Source organism: Melampsora larici-populina, assembly GCF_000204055.1.
Source record: "Melampsora larici-populina 98AG31 unplaced genomic scaffold MELLAscaffold_33, whole genome shotgun sequence".
Lineage (NCBI taxonomy): Eukaryota > Fungi > Basidiomycota > Pucciniomycetes > Pucciniales > Melampsoraceae > Melampsora > Melampsora laricis-populina.
The window spans coordinates 215,656-234,265 of NW_006768797.1; the positions used below are offsets into that span (position 1 = coordinate 215,656).

The 18,610-nt window shown below is 42.1% G+C and overlaps 4 protein-coding genes across 4 annotated transcripts; all 4 read left to right on the top strand.

Moving 5' to 3' along the window:
* Positions 1-830: 830 nt before the first annotated feature.
* Positions 831-1,755, top strand: MELLADRAFT_108930 (uncharacterized protein; the record flags this gene model as incomplete). Its single annotated transcript, XM_007412796.1, has 2 exons — positions 831-1,111; positions 1,200-1,755. The coding sequence occupies 2 exons, from the start codon at positions 831-833 to the stop codon at positions 1,753-1,755; spliced, it is 837 nt and encodes a 278-aa protein (XP_007412858.1).
* A 2,062-nt stretch (positions 1,756-3,817) lies between these two features.
* MELLADRAFT_65291 (uncharacterized protein) lies at positions 3,818-4,138 on the top strand (the record flags this gene model as incomplete). Its single annotated transcript, XM_007412797.1, has 1 exon — positions 3,818-4,138. One exon carries the CDS (start codon positions 3,818-3,820, stop codon positions 4,136-4,138), a length of 321 nt encoding a protein of 106 aa, XP_007412859.1.
* A 6,277-nt stretch (positions 4,139-10,415) lies between these two features.
* Positions 10,416-13,344, top strand: MELLADRAFT_108932 (uncharacterized protein; the record flags this gene model as incomplete). The annotated part of the gene is made up of 8 exons (XM_007412798.1): positions 10,416-10,830; positions 10,974-11,389; positions 11,568-11,581; positions 12,284-12,300; positions 12,357-12,600; positions 12,660-12,907; positions 12,973-13,089; positions 13,211-13,344. The coding sequence occupies 8 exons, from the start codon at positions 10,416-10,418 to the stop codon at positions 13,342-13,344; spliced, it is 1,605 nt and encodes a 534-aa protein (XP_007412860.1).
* A 2,831-nt stretch (positions 13,345-16,175) lies between these two features.
* On the top strand, positions 16,176-18,382 carry MELLADRAFT_89831 (uncharacterized protein; the record flags this gene model as incomplete). Its single annotated transcript, XM_007412799.1, has 6 exons — positions 16,176-17,203; positions 17,279-17,361; positions 17,429-17,688; positions 17,749-17,974; positions 18,039-18,077; positions 18,144-18,382. The coding sequence occupies 6 exons, from the start codon at positions 16,176-16,178 to the stop codon at positions 18,380-18,382; spliced, it is 1,875 nt and encodes a 624-aa protein (XP_007412861.1).
* Between the last annotated feature and the right edge of the window lie 228 nt (positions 18,383-18,610).

The following is an 18,610-nucleotide window of genomic DNA, read 5'->3' on the forward strand; positions in this document are numbered from 1 at the left end:
TCAATACCTTGGCACCGTCACCACTGGCACTGGCAACACAATGGGTAGGCAATCTTTTCTTAAAGCAAAACCTTCGAACCAAGAATTAGCAACAAAAATCAGTTTAAGAAAATTGACTTTGAACTGACAACTACAGTATCTTTACACGCTCCATAAAGGGATTCCTGGAAAGCCAACTCAAACTTGCACACACGCTGTACCCTGCCGAAATATACATAGATACTTGCAGTTTGGTAGCGGGTTTTCTAACCCTAACCCGTACAACTTATAAGATAACGTAAGGGAGAATCCTCGTTTGAGCGGGCTGGTAGTAGGTACAGCTTGAAAGCGCTACGTGGGGCTTTCATAGTTTAAGTTTGTAGAATTGTAATGAAATTGGATATTGGTTGCGGTTGCGATATTTTGTTTTCAAGTGCTTTATAGACGCTGATTCCAAGTGTGGTACATATAGCGCAACGCGTCAGACCTCAATCAAGGTATAGGAATGGCTGTGTAAATTCAATGAAGGCTATAACGTGTCATACCTCAATCAAAATTTATTGGAATGGCTGCGTAAAGTAAAAGCTATAAGTAGACCTGCTAGCTGACTCCATATGATCGATTCTAAAGGGATTTCCTTGCTCAATTCCTTTTATCCAAGAACACACCTCTTCATAAAGAAACTAAGTACTTCTTCAAATGTATTCATCTTTGCTTCAAAAGTGGATATTTTTTAGCTTGATTTATTGTTCTCTCATAGATAGTAAAAGTATCTCAAAACGGGCATTGAAGGGTTTGTTTGTATCCAATCTTCCAAACAGCTTCACATCAAATCACTAACCCAAATTTCAATGTATACATCATTTTTAGCATCAGATTCTGGAAAAGTTATAGGAGAGGCTACATCTTATGAAGCTAATTTAGAATACAATGTCTATGAATCCTATTGGGAAACAGTCCACCAAGTTCCTCTCCATGACTTACGAAAAATGACAGACAGACCAACGCTCAATGAATATGGCTTTACCTATGTCTCTGGAAGAGATGTGAAATCAATCAAGAGATTGGGAGATTTTTCTGGTGATCAAAAAAAGGCCTTGACAAAGGATTCAGTGAAGATTGTTGAAGAATTGTACATGATTGATCCATTGATAAGTAAAGGTCTCTAGAAATAGATTAGTGACTGATTGATTGTTTTGAACATTTCTCTCTATATAAAGGATAAATCCTACTTTGGCAATCTCTTATTCAAGTCAATTTAGAAATCCCATGATGAAGTATTTAGGTGAACCAAACCCAAACCTTCATTCAGACTTGTCACCAGAAGGAGCCCAAAAAACAATCAGTTGGGTAGAAAAACGATTTTTAGAATCAGAGGATCCAGAGGAAAAAGCCTTTGGACAACTCTTATCAACAAAAGCTTACAATGTGGTGATTTTGAATGTCTGGAGACCACTTTCCAAGGTTGAAGCAGATCCTCTGGGGCTTTGTAGATGGACCTCAGTTGCTCCAAGTGATCGAGTAGATTCAAAAATTGTACCAGACCGGGCAGGAAATGCACTTCAAGCTTGGAACTATGGAGATCATCAGGAATGGTTTTATCTAAAAGAACAAGAACCTCATGAAGCTCATGTGTTCATTCAACATGATGGTAGGGCAAATGATGGACATGGTATGAGTGTTCCACATGCTTCATTTGTGTTAAGGGAAAATGAGGATAAACCTAAACGCAAGAGTTTTGAGTGTAGAGTCATGGCACTCTTTCCAAAAAAGTGAAAATTGATAAAACTGCAACAATCACTCAAATCACTTTTGTGTTGCCAATCCTCAATCCTCTTCCTGTCTTTCATCCAATTCACTGATAGCTATTCTATTATTGCTTAGAATCTTATCTGATGGTTCTCTGAGCCAGATATGCGGATTTGATTTTGTGGTTCTGATCTTCTCTCAATATTTGTTATATGATTGTTAGGGGTCAAATCTGATATTTCTATGAGCTAAGTATGAGGAGTAGTCTTTCTTGTTCTGATCTTTTGGTTCTGTTTGATCTTGTCTCTCAAAATCTGATTCAAGATTAGTCAAGGTTATATTTGATGGTTCTCAGAGCTAGTTATGCGGGGCAGTTATTCTTTTCTTGAATTTTGGTTTGGTGCACTGCATCTATATACTCATGACAAAGTTGATCTATGGTAAATTTTGCAGCAATTGAGGTCAAGGTCAGGATGGGGGCACAAAAAGAATAAGATTTTTTTCACATTTTTTTCATAGTTTTTCATTTTTGCACGGTGAAAGGCTGTGCCTAACGCGCCAGTGGCGCCTAGAAGCGCCTGTTTTTCACAAAACGGGCCAGGGCACGCCTTTTGTTTTAAGGCTGTGCTCCCATCCTGAGGTCAAGGTAATTAAAATTGTCAACAAATCAATGTTCTTTGATTCAATGGTTGCCCGTGTTTCAAGATATACGGTCACCTGTAGCCTTTTGATTGGGAATTGCACCAAAGGATACCAACAGGTAATTTGTCTTGATTCTATATTCAAAATGCTACATCATTTTGGCACCTGGAAACATCCCAATCACAATGAAAAAACAAATTGACCTCTTAATTGGTAAGCTTGAATGATTCTCTTGTGATATGTACTGGCCAGTGTAAGGTTGTTATGTCATGGGTTTACACAAGGCTACTGTACAAGATCCACAACTAGATCTAGCTCCACATTGGGTTCCCTTTCTCCTCACGAACCCCGACTGGAGCTAGGTAACAATCACCTTTCAGTTGTTATCTCTCTCTCTTTTATGTTTGTTTCTTGGTTCTGATTGCTGCTTTTCTCCAGACAAACCCCGACTGGAGCTAGCTGGACTCTGTAATTCATACTCGAGTTCTAGATTAGTCTTCAGTGGTTGTGATAAACCACCCTTGAGACTTCAGTGCCCTTAGTGAAGGTTCCCAGAATAGAGAACCTTACACTTTTTTAATCTATTACTCCGTCACTTCTTGAAGATCCTTCTGTTTTTGACAACCTTGACAATCGACTATTGACACCCGGACTACCCTATGCCATTTAATCTGCCATCTAGCTTTTTTGACAATGCCAAAAGCTTATTAAGTCACAATCGATCCACCAAACTAAAGGAATCTTAGATTCCTGATCAGAAACAACAACAGACTTATCAGCTAAACAAGAAAGAGGAATTTTGAGTCCGGAGAGATGGTTGAATGATAAGGATGTTGTTTATGATGAAAACTTTCTAATTGATCATTTTATTACTTTATATCATAAACAAATAAAATGAGAAACCAAAACAATTGTTCATACCTGATCAGAAACAACAACAGACTTATCAGCTAAACAAGAAAGAGGAACTTTGAGTCCAGAGAGATTGTTGAATGATAAGGATGTTGTTTATGATGAAAACTTTCTAATTGATGAGGAAAGAAAAAGAAAGTTTTCAGAACAACAAGGTATGAAATACTAGATCATGCGATACAAGACATGGTTAGGTTTGAGTTTGATACAAAAGGTTTTGAGTAAACAAATTACATAAATATTAAGTGTTAAGAAATGAAACAATAGTGAACGTGTAATCATTGATTTATTCCAACACGAACCTGCTGAGTCACCACCTGCACCACCTCCACCTTGCTACCATTGGCAACCTGAGAGTGTAGAGTATCTTTACACACTCAGTAACACTATTCGCACTATCCTACCCTCATTGTCACACTCTCTCGCGGACTTGAGCAAATCTACGCTAACACCGGACGTCAAGATTGTTTGGCAATACTTTGAGTTGGCCGTTCAAGGAACTCCAGTCATCCCTGGTAGTTTCATCCTTACGCCAATGGCCCGACCTCAAAGTGAGAATTTGGATACCGCAACAGTCAAGGGCAAGGATGCCAAGGAAGTTTGTTCAAAAGACGCAATCATCGAGGCCTTGCACGAGCGTTTATCTCAGTTGGAAACGGAGAGTGCCTCATTCGCAGCTCAAGTCAGCGCGGCGTCTGAAGATCGACGACACATTGCGGCTCTGGAGACGACTATCTCGCCAATCGTCAACACCAGGGGACCAAACACTGATCGCAGTGGAGGGTCTACTAACCCGTTTGTGTCATGTCGCGCAAAGGACAATAACCTGGTGACGCCAACTCCAATGGGTCCTTGAGGTCGCCAAACTCACGACCCGGAGGCCAACGTTTGAGCTAGAACGGCTCCTCCCACGCTCATCAGACCTTGTCCCCCTCCACTCCATCACATTGTTGAAACTGTGCTGGAAGAGGCCGCAGAAGCGGTACCCAGTTCCCATCCAATTAAAGCCGCCTCTACTGCCCCTGTCACAATCAATGCACCAATTGCCGAGACCACTGAAGAAACACCAGTAAAGAAGACCTCAGCAAGCGACATTAAGCTGTCAGAAGTCCCAAAATTCACTGGACCTTCTGAGAACCCGACCGCCTTATTCAACTGGAAGCGCCTAATTGAGCAATACTTTGAATTGAAGGGTATTAGCGATGACAAGGACCGACTCATCATCCTGGGATTGGTCCCGATTGAACAACGCGCCAGCGCATGGTTTATGAACTCAAAAGCGGATTTGAAAGGATTAAGCTGGGAGTAAATCATTCATGAGCTCATGATCGAAACTCTTCCGACTAGTTGGCAAGAAGACACTGAGAAGAACATACGTCAATTGAAAATCGGACCCACTGAAGACTTCAAAACCTATGTGGGACGAGCGCGGGACTTATACAACATGGTGCAACATCAAACATCTCTCAGCCCCCGCAATCTCGCCGAATACATGGTCTGGGGCACTCCCGACATATTTCAATGATGGATCAAGGATCGTGGGTTGTTGCAAGTGCCTGACTTCAAGATGTTACCGTTTATCTCTGCAGCAAGCAATCTTTGGGACGTGATACAAGCCAGTAACTTGATACCACGTGGTTGACCAGGGCAAGTTGTTAATGAAGACAATCATCACCCTGTTCAATGCGCCAGTCCACCTGGAAACTTTCACACACCAGACAATTGCACTGTAGAACAACAAGCAGATAGCGCGTGGCGCTACCATCCATACATGAGATCCAGAGGTTTATGCGGGTACTGTCGTACCCAATGCGGTAATGCTCAATGTCGTGGACCAGCTAGAGGTCCTTTTTTATCTGTACCCAAAAACTTCAATCCGGGCCCACGCCCTGCTCGCCGTCAAGATGATGGAGTGAATCCCTGGGTACAACCGGTACAAATCGACTCAACGAAAACACCAGGAGTTGCGACATCAAAACCAGCCGGCCGTCCACCATCCACGCCAATTTTAGTAGCAGCATTTTGTTTTCAGAAAGAATGAAAAATTTGAGTCTTGATGTATTTTTCAAGCTTGTGCAAAGGGGCATCACAATCATCTGCCTTTACACAGTCTTGTGTTTCAATGTAGCTGAAGAGAGTCAACATCACTTTCATAGTATCTTGAGGTGTGGGAGCCGGTTGAATTTCTAATGGATCCTCTTGGAGATATGGTAGGTTTGTCAAGCTTTGTGGAGACATGGTGGAGATCACCCTCTCAAGGATGTTGGGTGTCATTTATGCACATAAATGGACTTATGGCGGCTCAGAACCTTAATTCTATGCACTTAGCCCTTATTTTTGGTGCCGCCAAAAATGGCGGAATAAAAACTCATGCGCTTAGGGAATTATGCACTAAAATGGAGATCAACTTAGAGAGAGTTGACTGTACTATGTGTTTATATATTGAGTGTTTCAAAACGCAAAGAAGTTCATTCCTTCAGCTTCATCTACCCCGCTTTTCTCCCTTTCATCTAGGTGGTCTTTGTTCCCGAGGTCATGACCATCGCAAATTCCCTCTCTTTTACGATCTAATTTTCCCCTGGTCAGTTTGTGTTGATCACGGCCAGTGCTCGGAATGCTTGAGCAAAATGTGCTAACTTGGTTCATTTTGCTGAATGGATAAAGGTGGCATGGATGACCGGCGGGCAAACGAGGAGGTGACGGGAGAACGGAATGACGGATGCGTTCTTTCTGTTTCAATGTGTCTGCCTTTGGAATTACATATACCGAATTGGTTGTATATACAGCTGTTCCAACAAAGATTGACAACTTTTTTTTGGAGAAAGTTGTCTCCGCAGCGGCTAAAACCAAAGACAAAACTTGATTACAGGTTTATTATTTCCTGTATTCTTCCAATTAGCGGAGAGACAAAAGCAAGTGAGGGACAAAACCCGGGTTTTGCACATTGGCAAGATTTCCAAAAAAAATCAGTCTTTGTTGGAACAGCTGTATATTTATACACTTCTATTTGGGTCAGACTTGTAGAGCGGCACGGGACAAAAGGAGACTAGAATGACACAAGTCAGTTTAGATCTACCGCAACAAAACAATAATGTGACATTCATATAAGAGAGAGAAAAAGAGTTCTACCTAGAGTGACACAAGTCAGTTTAGATCTACCACAACAAAACAATAATGTGACAAAAGAGAAACCAAACAAGTGAAGATAAAACACAGTCTTATATATGAAACAAGTTTCAAACTTGGCGCTAATAAAATGACGTAACTCTACAACATGAAACCAGTCTAGTCTGAAACATTCCTAACCATTCCTGATTCTTCTACTTGGACTAAACCAAAACAAGGTGAGCCTAGGCTGTGTGCCTGGTCATCTACGGTGCCCAGCCAGCCATAGCCGTAACAAGACTGTATTGCTGTGTGACAGGGGGGGAAAGCTCACTCAGAGAATCCAAAGCCATGACCAGGCCAGTAGCCTCAGGATTTTTGCTACCCGAGAGCCTACCAAGCATGCATTTGATTGTACCAATGCGTCAATTTTGAAATCAATCAATTTCACACACCTCCTTCGAGCGGTACGCAAGAGACAAACCCATGTGGCAATGAAAGTTCCGTCTGGAATTCAAACCGAATTGTTTTGCCTTACCGTACACCGCTACTGAGACTGAGCACTTACTACAACATATCATCAATGCTTGTACAAACTCCGGCTTTGAGTCAGTTGTCGACGTTCACAACTCTTTTGGCTGACTTCTTGCAATGCAACAAGGATGCAAGACTCTGCAACCCATACAACCCACCCCTGCAGTTTTTGAAGTTGATTCTGACCCTCAATCCTATGTTTTGAGGATGCTTCTTGGGTTGCTAATAGATGGTGGAGTGAGGTCTTTGGTTGATGCACAGGTTGGAATCACAGATGAGACCGCTACGTGTTTTGGCGACGGCTGGATCAGAGGTTTCAATGGGTCAAGAGATGCGAATTTTAAAGGTCTTTTCATCGGGATTGTTGGTCCTTGGGGAATTCCTTTGTGGAGTTTGCTGTTGGGATTGCGTGTTTCAATACGCATAGGGAATGCGAGGTCATACCAGGTCATACCATTCAAGGACATGCTGCATACCCTTTCTTTCTTTGTGCGTGTGTGTAACACTTTTCCTGGTGATCCTAAATAACATATGTATTTCATTTAACCATTGGGGGGGTGGGATACTCTCTACAAACTGGGGGGCGCTCATCCGACTGCGATACTGGTGATGAGACAGTTTAGCTTAACTAAGCCCCTCGCGCGGCCGCGTCCGCGCCCTCGAAAGAGGGGCTTATGACTAAAACAGTTTTTTTGGCTGTGTGACTCCAGAAATTAAGTCCTCTTATGGTGTTTTTCTGCTCTCCCCTCTTCCCATTTTCTTAAATTTTTCAGACCTTCCAGTATGTTATTCCTCATCGAGTTGTACATAACACAGTACCATTTACTTTGGTTCAGATGAAGCAGAAGTGCTTTGAAATCGTGATGTAAGATTGGTAATTAAGCTGCTTTCGAATTTCATTCGAGGGATATCCAGCTGGCTTAGGTGGTTGTAGGGCAATTACAACACGGCGTAAGGCCCAAACTTATATAAGTCCAACTCGCGTGGCCCCGACGGTACAAGTACCACGTACCTCCGAGCGCCAGCGAGGGACTTACGCGCAATCTCCAAAAAATGGTGTGAGATCAGGGAGGGCTTTTGCCCAAAATCTCTCATCTCACTTCCTTGCTTTCCACACTTATCAACCCATGATGAGACCGTAATTAAAAAGATGCGCATGGCTTCCTTCTATAATTTTCCACCCTCCATTCCTCAACGGCCCAAAAACATCTAACAATATGTGCAAAAAACCAGTTGGGGCCAACATCGGGGCCGCAAGAGCTTACATGTGTTTCCGACGCTGCGCGTCAGAAAGGTTTGGCTTGTGAAAAGTTTTAACTACAACAGTCTCAACTGCAGTTTGTGTTTGGCAAGGTGATTCACCATAATCTTCACTCGAGATAGAAATTCTTGGGCCGACCTGGAAGTGATGAACTGTGCTTTTGATCGATTTCTCCTCTCAAATACCTGCAATAGAATCTCTCACAGACCCAATCCAACAACTTGTAGTCTCTATAGCAAAGCTATGAACCTATGTTCCAAATCATCTATGATTGCAACACAGAGCACTAATGACATCTAGTTGTATAGTCGTTGCACATCTAAGCTCTTGGTCACTTGACAGAAGCCTTGATCAAAGATTGGATGGTACATCTGCACATGTGGCTCTTGGAGCTCTTTCAAATCTCATCCCCATCAAAAATCGACTCCTTAATACCATGCCAGACAGGTAAGGTATATAGAAGTTAGGGTCCCAAAGCCTACCCATCAATCTTATCTAGCAAATATCGGCAAATTGCTTCTTTCTGTTATCATAATTTGTGATAAATCATCTTCTTCTATTGAATATTCACAAGAATCCAAACAAATTTGTAATAATAAATTAAAATTTTCTTTTGAGTAAGGTTTGTAGGATAACCTCGATCGATCACCAGGGAAAGGGTATCAACCAGTCCATAACGCCTGTCTGGTGCTTGCAGAGTATAGCTACGGAGTTTCGGACCGGCTTTTTGAACCAAAAGAAGCAGGATAGACGAGGTCGGAGTGATTGGGTCTGAAGGCATTCATTTTGTGATAAAGGTCGAGTAGGTGGTGGATTTTGTGTACTTGACAAAATCTGCTCAATCGCTGAACTGCAGTTTGCATGGAATGTTTTGTCCATTTTGTCCACAATACAGGGGTTTTGGACGCCGCAGTCATGCTTAACTCATGTACGGCCCCGGTGTTGGCCCCAACTGGTTTTTTGCTCATATTGTTAGATGTTTTTGGGCCGTTGAGGAATGGAGGGTGGAAAATTATAGAAGGAAGCCATGCGCATCTTTTTAATTAAGGTCTCATCATGGGTTGATAAGTGTGGAAAGTGAGGAAGTGAGATGAGAGATTTTGGGCAAAAGCCCTCCCTGATCTCACGCCATTTTTTGGAGATTGCGCGTAAGTCCCTCGCTGGCGCTCGGAGGTATGTGGTACTTGTACCGTCGGGGCCACGCGAGTTGGACTTATATAAGTTTGCGTAAGGCCTGTTTTTCGCATCCTCAGCACAGCTCTCAAGCCATGCAGGGATGTCTGTTGCTCATGAAAAGTATATCGCAATATGTACAATTTGACATAGAACAACATACTCGAAGGTCTGAAAAATTTATGAAAATTGGAAGAGCAGAGACGAGAAAAACAACATAAGGGTACTTAAAACGTGGAGTCACACAGCCAAAAAACCCATTTTAGTCATAAGCCCCTCTTTCGAGGGCGCGGACGCGGCCGCGCGAGGGGCTTAGTTAAGCTAATGAGACAGTGGGGAGCCTCGAGGCTCGCGAGCCTACCGAGCTGGTCGGAGCTTCGTTCACTCTCAGCTCACTGCTCACCCTTTGGTGAGCCTCGCGGATTCCATGAATCCCCCGATACTCTCATTTCACAAGGTCCCGGTGCTGATGCTCTTACGTGAAGCCCGCCATTCATGTAGAACAGGATAGCCTGTCGTGAGCTCGTGACACATTCCTATAAGGTGGAACTCGGAGCTATTGAGCTTGTCTCTCATCATACATAATTTCTATATTTATTTCTTTGTTCACACCAATACTTCTTCATCTACTATGTATTTATAAAATCATTTCCTTTCCTATAGTCACCTCTTTCTCTGTTTCACCTCGGGGCACCTTATTCAACTACTTGAAGTAGCAAATAGACTGTACCATACAACTGCTGGCAGCATCACCTGCCTCATCTCGATTTGTCTCACTCATCTCGCAAGTTGGGTACCATGACTACACATCTTACCAAGAAGATTTTTCAAAATACATACACTCAACTTAGCCGGATAAGGCTTAAGAACCCCTACGGCACCTACACACGACTTTCACAACATAGCACTGTGTAGCATCAGCCCAGCGGGGCGTAGTGCAGCCCCGACTCCCTATACACAACATCATTCACCTTCTCAAGTCCAGGACCACACCCTTGAACTCGACTCACCACCACAACTCGACTCACCTTCTAACTTCACTAACCACCACTACTGCTCTATGGGGCGTCGCGATTACAATGACGCTGGATTTGATGTCGATTTGTTTGATGATAAACCAACTCGTCGAAAAAAACCCGGCACCACACTAGCTCCCATTTCCCGTGATGAAGCGTTAAAGATTAGTCAAGGCCTTGGTTTCATGGAACCCCCACGAAATCCTCCCCTTCAACCCAGTTCTGTAGACAACGATTACAATTGGGAGAACATCATTGATACACCTCATATCAATGATGACATCAGGCCCGATTCCTCGGGAGATCAATATGCTACTCATCAAAAATCGCTTCGACGTGCCGAAGCCCAAGCCAGGCTCCAAAGCAAGTGGAAGGCTGTTGAAACAAAACTCACCGCAACTTACCTCCACCTTCAACAACATACACGCAATTGGACCAAAGCAGACTCGTATCTAGGCAGTCAGTTCCAATGCGAGTGCCCTCCTGATAAACTTCGAAACCAATGTGTCGACCTAATTGACCTTCTCAGTAAGCCTTTTTCTCTATTAACTTCTTTATGATTTAATTCAAATTATTGACTCTTGTCTTGAATTCTTACCTAGGTCGCACAAAACGCCGACTCACGTTCTGTGAATGTGTACCTGACGTTATCCGCCTGCTTCATCTGGGTTACATAGCCGGCTCTCCTCAGCACCCTCGCACTGCCTTCACGGTCCGGCTTGTTCAATTTCAACATCATCTGTGGAATTACACAGTAATATCAACCTCGGGATTCATTGATGCACTGATGGCATTTCTGGACAATCAATGCCATTCAAGATTGTCACCTCAACAGCTCAAGGGCAAATACAAGAAGAATTTGAATTGTAGCCTTAGACGTCCTTTCACTCAGACAATAGATATATATCGTCAAATCCTATATCATCAACAAAAGTTATATGAAGAAGGACTTCAATTAAGTGCACTTGATATTTCTGCTGCTCGATGTGCTCAATGCTTTGGTCCAGCAGAGGCCGAAGTCAAAACTTCTCCTGATGAACCAGACTTCATCATTGCCATGGACGGTAATTTTCAACATCGCCACCAATCCCATGCTAGCAAGGACGAGATTCAAGACAACCAATATCCAGATTTCTTCATCCAACCTTCCAAACTCGAACCACATGTTGATGCTTGTCAAAAAACTGACGCTCAAGCCAACGACATCAAGGTATGTAACCTCGCTTTATCATTTCAAGTCACAATAACACGTACTGATGGTATTTGCATTCTAGACTTCCTGTTCTGATTCGCACACCGCTGCTAATGATGTTCGCAATAGCATGTCTTGGGACAGATGCAATGACACAGGTCTTTTTGCAGGAGCTTGTTGTCATGATGTACCACTTCACTTTGTGAATATTTATCAGAGTGGCGAAAAGTGAGCTTTCTTTTATATTGCGCCAGAAGAGATGAAAAATAACAAATTCCTTTCACTTCAGACTGCATTATCCAGTAGCAATTATCCAACAGCTTCGAGAACTCTACCCCGATAAGCATATAGGTGTACTATACAATATTGGTTGCCACTTGGGTGCGCACATAGCAAAAGTAACTTGATACATTTCCTTATACCCCTTTTAGCTGAAACTAATCAACGTGAAATTGATTTTCAACCACAGCGTGAGCTATTTTCCCCTGACGATTTGAAAAAAATGACGTTTGGAACTTCGGTTTTCCACGCCTATGTGCATCAGTGGGCTTGTCAAATCAAGTTCCACCCTCGCTACAACAAAAATTGGGGACTTTCGGACGGTGAGGGCCTTGAGAGGCTATGGTCATTCTTATCAGCTCTTGTAGCTTCACTTCGAATCTCCACTCGCCATCATCGAATACTATCAATAAACTGGCGTGCCATCTTCTATTCTTCCAGGGTTAATGAAGGATGCGGTAAGTTTTAGCTCTCTGGGTAAAAATATCATTGCTGAAGCGCTTTGATACAATAGGACTTTGGCTTCAAAAAAGATATCGAAACGCTGTCGACGTTCTGATGCAAGCTCAATCCGCACTCACCACACTCTTTGGGATGGCTAACCCGAACCAACCTGGTGAAACTTACACGGCTGCTTTTTTCCGTGGGCAGTGGACTTTGGAGAGGGAAGCATACGAAAGTAAACTAGTAGTCATGCAGCAGCAAAAGCTGGAGCTTGGTCGACTATTATCCTTACAAGATGAGCTGATCGCTGAATGGTAAGTAGATGTATGAATACTTATGTGGAAATATCATTAACCGTTTTGGGTTTTGACAGGTCAAAGCCAGTACTTACAGCGGAACAGACCATTATCCGGCTTCGAACAACAGCTGAACTCGAAGAGAAAATTGCCAAGCAGGTCAAAAAAGTTGGCACAGCAGATGTACCAGTATGCGATAAGGAGAAAGAAGCCTTCTTGAAGCTGTGGTACAGCAAGCATGAAGTTGGACTCAAGTATGTCGCCATATGTGAGGAAAAGCGACCACTTCAACAGAGTCGCTCAGATGGACATTCATCAAACTTAGGTAAGCATTCAATTTGAGACTGAATTCGATACAAGTTGGAGCTCATAACTCTCATCTGAAACTAGGTCATAAGGGCCAGACAAATCTCCTGTTGGCAGTTCGGAGGCATGCAACCAAGCTTAAAAAATTGGTTGATACATATCGCACTCGTCGGGCACAGTATCACGCCGAATATCCAGATCGTCAGCTGCCTGCAGACATCGATTACAACCAATTATTTGAGATACAAGCCGACCATCCATTCTGGAACGACTCGCTTTTCACCAACGTCCAAGCGCCTTGGGCAGCTGATCCGAACACTAGGCATGGGATGCAACAGATTGCATATGCTGACCGAGCAGAAGAAGAGTTCCGGCGTCTCGGCTGGGAAGTTCGCCGAGCTATGCGATGGGCAACAACTACTCACACTCGTGTATACAACGCGCTCCTTTCTCTAGAGTCTGCTACCCCTGACCTTTCAACACCTCTCCTTTCTCACCCAACCCTTTCACATCTACCTCCACAGGCTCGTCAAAGTGCAGCTACGGTGGTCATCAAGAATCAATTTGTCAAAATAACCAACTTACAGCTCCTATGGCACGAAGGCCTACTCGAAGTCTTTGCTCAGACCCAAACCCAAACCGGTGACACCGAGCTAAAGACAACTTGGGACAGCCAAGCCAAGTTTATCTCGACTCTCCATGAAGAACGTAATATATCTATGATCCCGGGTGATTTTGACAGTCCAATAGTTACTCCTATGGATGAAGAGGCTATTGCGGACGATTTTGTTGTATATTATGGTGCAGACGATGAAAGTGATAGTTCTGATGACGAGGATGATGATAAGATTGATGCGCTTGTACATGAGCTTGATCAGGTGGATATCCATTCTGCTGTAGACCCGGCAACATTGTTTATGACATAGTCCTAATGTATATTTTACAATACAAAATGAAGACTTATGAGAAAAAGATGATGGAGAAACGATATCTCATGAAATTAAAAATGAGAATGTATAGTTCCAATTTCCATACATTAATTATATCTATCATTTGTTCTCTTCGAGTCGTTTGTAGTATTTTTCTCATTGCAATACATACTGGGGATCTCGAATCCAATCATAGTATTTTAAATCTTATTAAAAGTTCAAGCGAGAAACAAATGTTAGTTTGAATTTCATTCATCCAAATGAAGAACCAACTCAGCATCAATGCAAGCTCTACCCTTGATCTCAAACTGTTTGTATCGCAATTATTCTACATGAATTAAATTGAATCACTGTTGTCTTGTCGGTCCTTGTTTTATTTGACTTTGTAATATGCCTTTCAACACTGGTTATAATAAACAATATGATGTGTCAAATGCATCAGCTGAGAATTCGATGAAAATGATCATATGATGCCATTTTGAGACCACTTGTCACGATGAGAATGGCACAAAATGGGTACAGCTCACTCAATATCGATCAGAATTCGATGATCAAAAGATGGAAATTATTCTGAAAAGAAAAACATGAGGGGTTTAATATCAGGTTCTGCGTGAATTCCGTACCCTTGATGGACAATTCATACATTTTGTGAAAACTCGAAATCACATAAGTTGCACAAAATGACCACATCTCCTTCAATAAGAATCCATCAGGAATTATTCATTAATAAACATTGTCCAGAATGGCTTTTTGTGATGAGTTTATTATTATACTTTTGACAAAAAAATTCATCTTGATTCGGTTTACTGAATTGAGGTTGTTGTGATCCCCTCTCGGTTAACCTCAGTTAAACCAGTAAAATCCTCATAACTCAGGTGAACATGATTATGAGGGCTTCTCGATCATTGAGATTTGTTTGCAATGTACTAAAGATTATTGGCAAAAAAAATTATCATCCTTGGATGAAATCTCATTTGTTTGTAAGGTGTTGTGTTGTCATCCTTGACGTTAAAAGCACAAATATGTGCATTCTTGAGCTGATTTTTTTGAGAAATTTAGAAGTCACATTTAGCTCCAAGTTCAATAATAAACCCCCCCTAAAAAACCCCCAGGAAATCACTGGAACAATCCTTGACCTCATAAGACAAAAACTGGCTGAGATATGGGCATAGAAAAATGCGTCTCAAAACTCGAAATGTGAAAAGGGGTGTCAAGAATGTATTTTTTTCAAGAATTCTCTTATTAAATGGAAAGTCAAATGGAATTTCAAACAACTTTCATTATGAAACTTCTGAGTTTGGACCAAAATTGAAAGAGATACGGGCAGTTTGTCACATTTACACCAATCCAAAAAATGACAAAAACCTAAATATGACCATCCAGACATAATATTTTGCAAAGATGGTCCTATTAAACTCTATTTGAAATTTCCTTTACAAAAAAAATTATATTTGACCATCAAGTTTGAACCAAAATTGAGTGATTTATGCGCAATTTGAGCCCTGAGTGACCCCCAAAACATCACCAATACCTTCATTTGACCACCAAATAGAGTGATTATTCAAAAACACTCTTAATAGATTCTAGTTGAAATTAAATTTACAACAATTTTCATTATTAGACCATTAATTTTTGATCAAAATTGTGTAAGATATGCCCATGTTGACACTTTTACATGCACACAATTCAACATAACTTTTTCATCCTTGGTCCTAATAACTTGAATATTGGCTCACTTTATCCATAAATAGTGCATCTTCCTGATTCTACCATCATATTAACCCTCTGACATATGTGGCATTATCTACAAACTCATATGTCCCTCCCACTCAGTGCATGTCTGGTAACTGGTTCAGAGTGGAAACTGAACATAACAATGCTTTGTTTTATCATGTGCAACGCACATTTCGGGATATGGGTTTTTCAAACAAAAATTGAGACACCAAAACAGAATTTTAGATCCTTTACATCTTGTTCAAATTGCTGTTTTGGTGTAACTGAAGTGAACCATTTGATTGCGCTTTGGGTATTAAGTGCTTTTTGACAAATGAATGTGTCTATCAGGTTGGAGGATGAAGAAACATTACATTTCAACATATCATTCTATATGATTTTGTTATGATCAGAATATTTGATTGATCTTTCCAACGGTCTTTGGGCTTGAATTTTTACCAAGTTGGCACTCTCAAGTCAGAAACACGGGTCAATTTCAGATGGTCAGAAACCTAGTTCTACCAATATCAAATGGTCAGAAAGTCGCGGTTTTGTCAATTTCAAATGGCACAGTGCTTGAACTGAATCTTATCCTTCAACCTTGAAAATTTTCCGTGATATTCTCTTTGCACACAGAACTCGACAATGCACAATTATCATCCAGCTCCATACAACCAGCAAAATCATGCTCAACCTCAATCACAAATGCATGGTGGTGCACGTGGTCCTCAAGATCAGCCTGGCTTTTATCCCTCGGGGTTTATTGGTCACAATCAGCAGGGTCAAGTTCAACTTGATGATCAAGCTGCTCACGTCTTCTTGCTGCAACAACATGATGGTCAACAAAGTCGTGCTCAGCAACCTTACAGCCTTTGCGATATGCTTCCCGGACCCAACTCAGCTCAGCCGGACCACAACAACAACCTTTACCACCCTAATGATTATTCTAACTCTACGTATCATTCTTCTAACTTCAATAACTTGACCACACGTGGTCAGCAAAGTCATGAATATAGTCACCAGTTTGAACAAAGTCAGGCTCGACAAGTATCAAACCCGAATCTCGGTGACATACCTTCTGCTGCAAATAATCAACGTGTCGGTTCAATCATTGCTCGTGTGCCTCAATTAACACCGCCTATCATAGGGGAATCAAGTGATCCAAGCGCTATCAACAGAATTGGACAACCCGGGCATACACATAGTTCCTCCACAGGAACTCGTCCTCAAAACCACCAGCCTCAGACGACTCAGACAACAGCGCAGAGGCGCAGAAATGGCCGTCAACCTCGGGTTGAGCCTGCTAGCGTGCCTCAATTACCACCGCCGATTGAAGCTAATGCATCTACTAGCCTGACTACGCCCGCATCAACGCAGACGCAGGTACCGGTACCTCCAACTACAAGGGCTACTGTCAATTTGTTCTTACCTAACTCGCTCAAAGGAAAAAAAAATACTCAACAACCGACATTAAACATCCCAACAGCAGATGAGATGATGCAAAAGACTTCGGTAGAATTGAGGATGCTTTCAGAAAAGCATGCTACCAAAAAGGAGACCGTACCACCAGCTTTAAAAAATCATTTCATGAAATTACACGAAGACCTCAATAAGGTATTAGCAATCAATTGCATAAACCACCAGGTTTCGGTCAAAGCGGTTCGTAAATTATGGTATGTTGTATCAATCAATCGATATGAAGTTATACAAATACACTGATATAAATGCACTGATCTACTACATCATAGGGGTGAAAGGGGGGCGCGCAGAGGTGCAAACAGTTTCCAGCAGTGGTATAAGAGTGAGGAGGTTAGTGCAATATTCAAAGAGTGTAAGTTGACTTGCTTCTTCAAATAACACATGTATCATAAATTAAAATCGGTATGATAATTTTCCAGCCTCAGGTGTAGCGAATGGACAAGGCTCAATTCTGGCTTCGAGTATATGGAACAATAAGTCACAGGAAGAGAAAGACTCGTACAAGCTACAGAATCAACCCATAATCAGCGCGACTACGTCCAATTCGATCGATTCTGCACCCGACGCCGAAGGTGGAACAGCAAGAACAGAACTTGTCTCCAATGCGCGAGCTAAAAATATGTCTTTGGCTAATGCGCGAACAGCTGTAAACAACTTCATGATCAAGTGGCAAACCGAGGTCGGTTTTTTAATTCATAGGAAGCAATGCTTACCATCACTGACTAATGTATGATTTCAGGCCAACAATATGGCTGCAACATATGAAGGTAACTTTGTCATGATGGGTGTGTCGAATTTTTTAGGCAAGGATTCTTACCAGGTTGTCCGAGCCACGCCACGGGCTCTCAAGTGGGTCGACCATGATAGGATATGTAACCCAAAGAATCATTTTGCCGCACAATTACATGCATTCGTGACTGGAACTCAGGCTGGCCTACTCAATTTAAGTCAAACTAAACTCGATGGTAAGTCTCATATGTTGTCTCCACCAGGTGTTTACCTACTGACTGGTATATTCTACTTACACAGACAGAGCGAAGTGTCGAGAAGCCCTGACCGAACTGATTAGTGAGTCAATTTGGCTAAAATCTTGCTTTAATATTTTGTTGACTTGCTATCTGATCTTTCGCTTAGGCACAAAGACACAAGGCCATGTCAACAAGTGGACATGGAAAGGATGTAAGGAAAAGCTAGAAGAGTACGGCTACTATGTACAACTTGCCTTGGATTCAAAGTCTTGCATCAGTTATATCATGCAAGACAGTAATCAACTAACCCAAACACAAGCTCGTGATGTGTTGGATGATATTCTGCACAACAAAATTCTAATCCTGGAAACTGAGGCGGGTCCTAGTACTACTGGTCCTAATTGAAAGGTCAAACGCAAACGCGCCCACGGTCCTGATGAATCTGCCGCTGAAGACGAACCCACTCCTGTCATCAACACAGCAACCGACAACAACACGCCTCCTATTGTAAATCACTCAGCAAATGATGACGCGCCCACCAATGATGCACCTATGATCATTACCGATAACACATCAATTTCTAAACCTGTAGATACGACTTGAGCTGCTGATTATCAGGATCCCTCTCAGTCT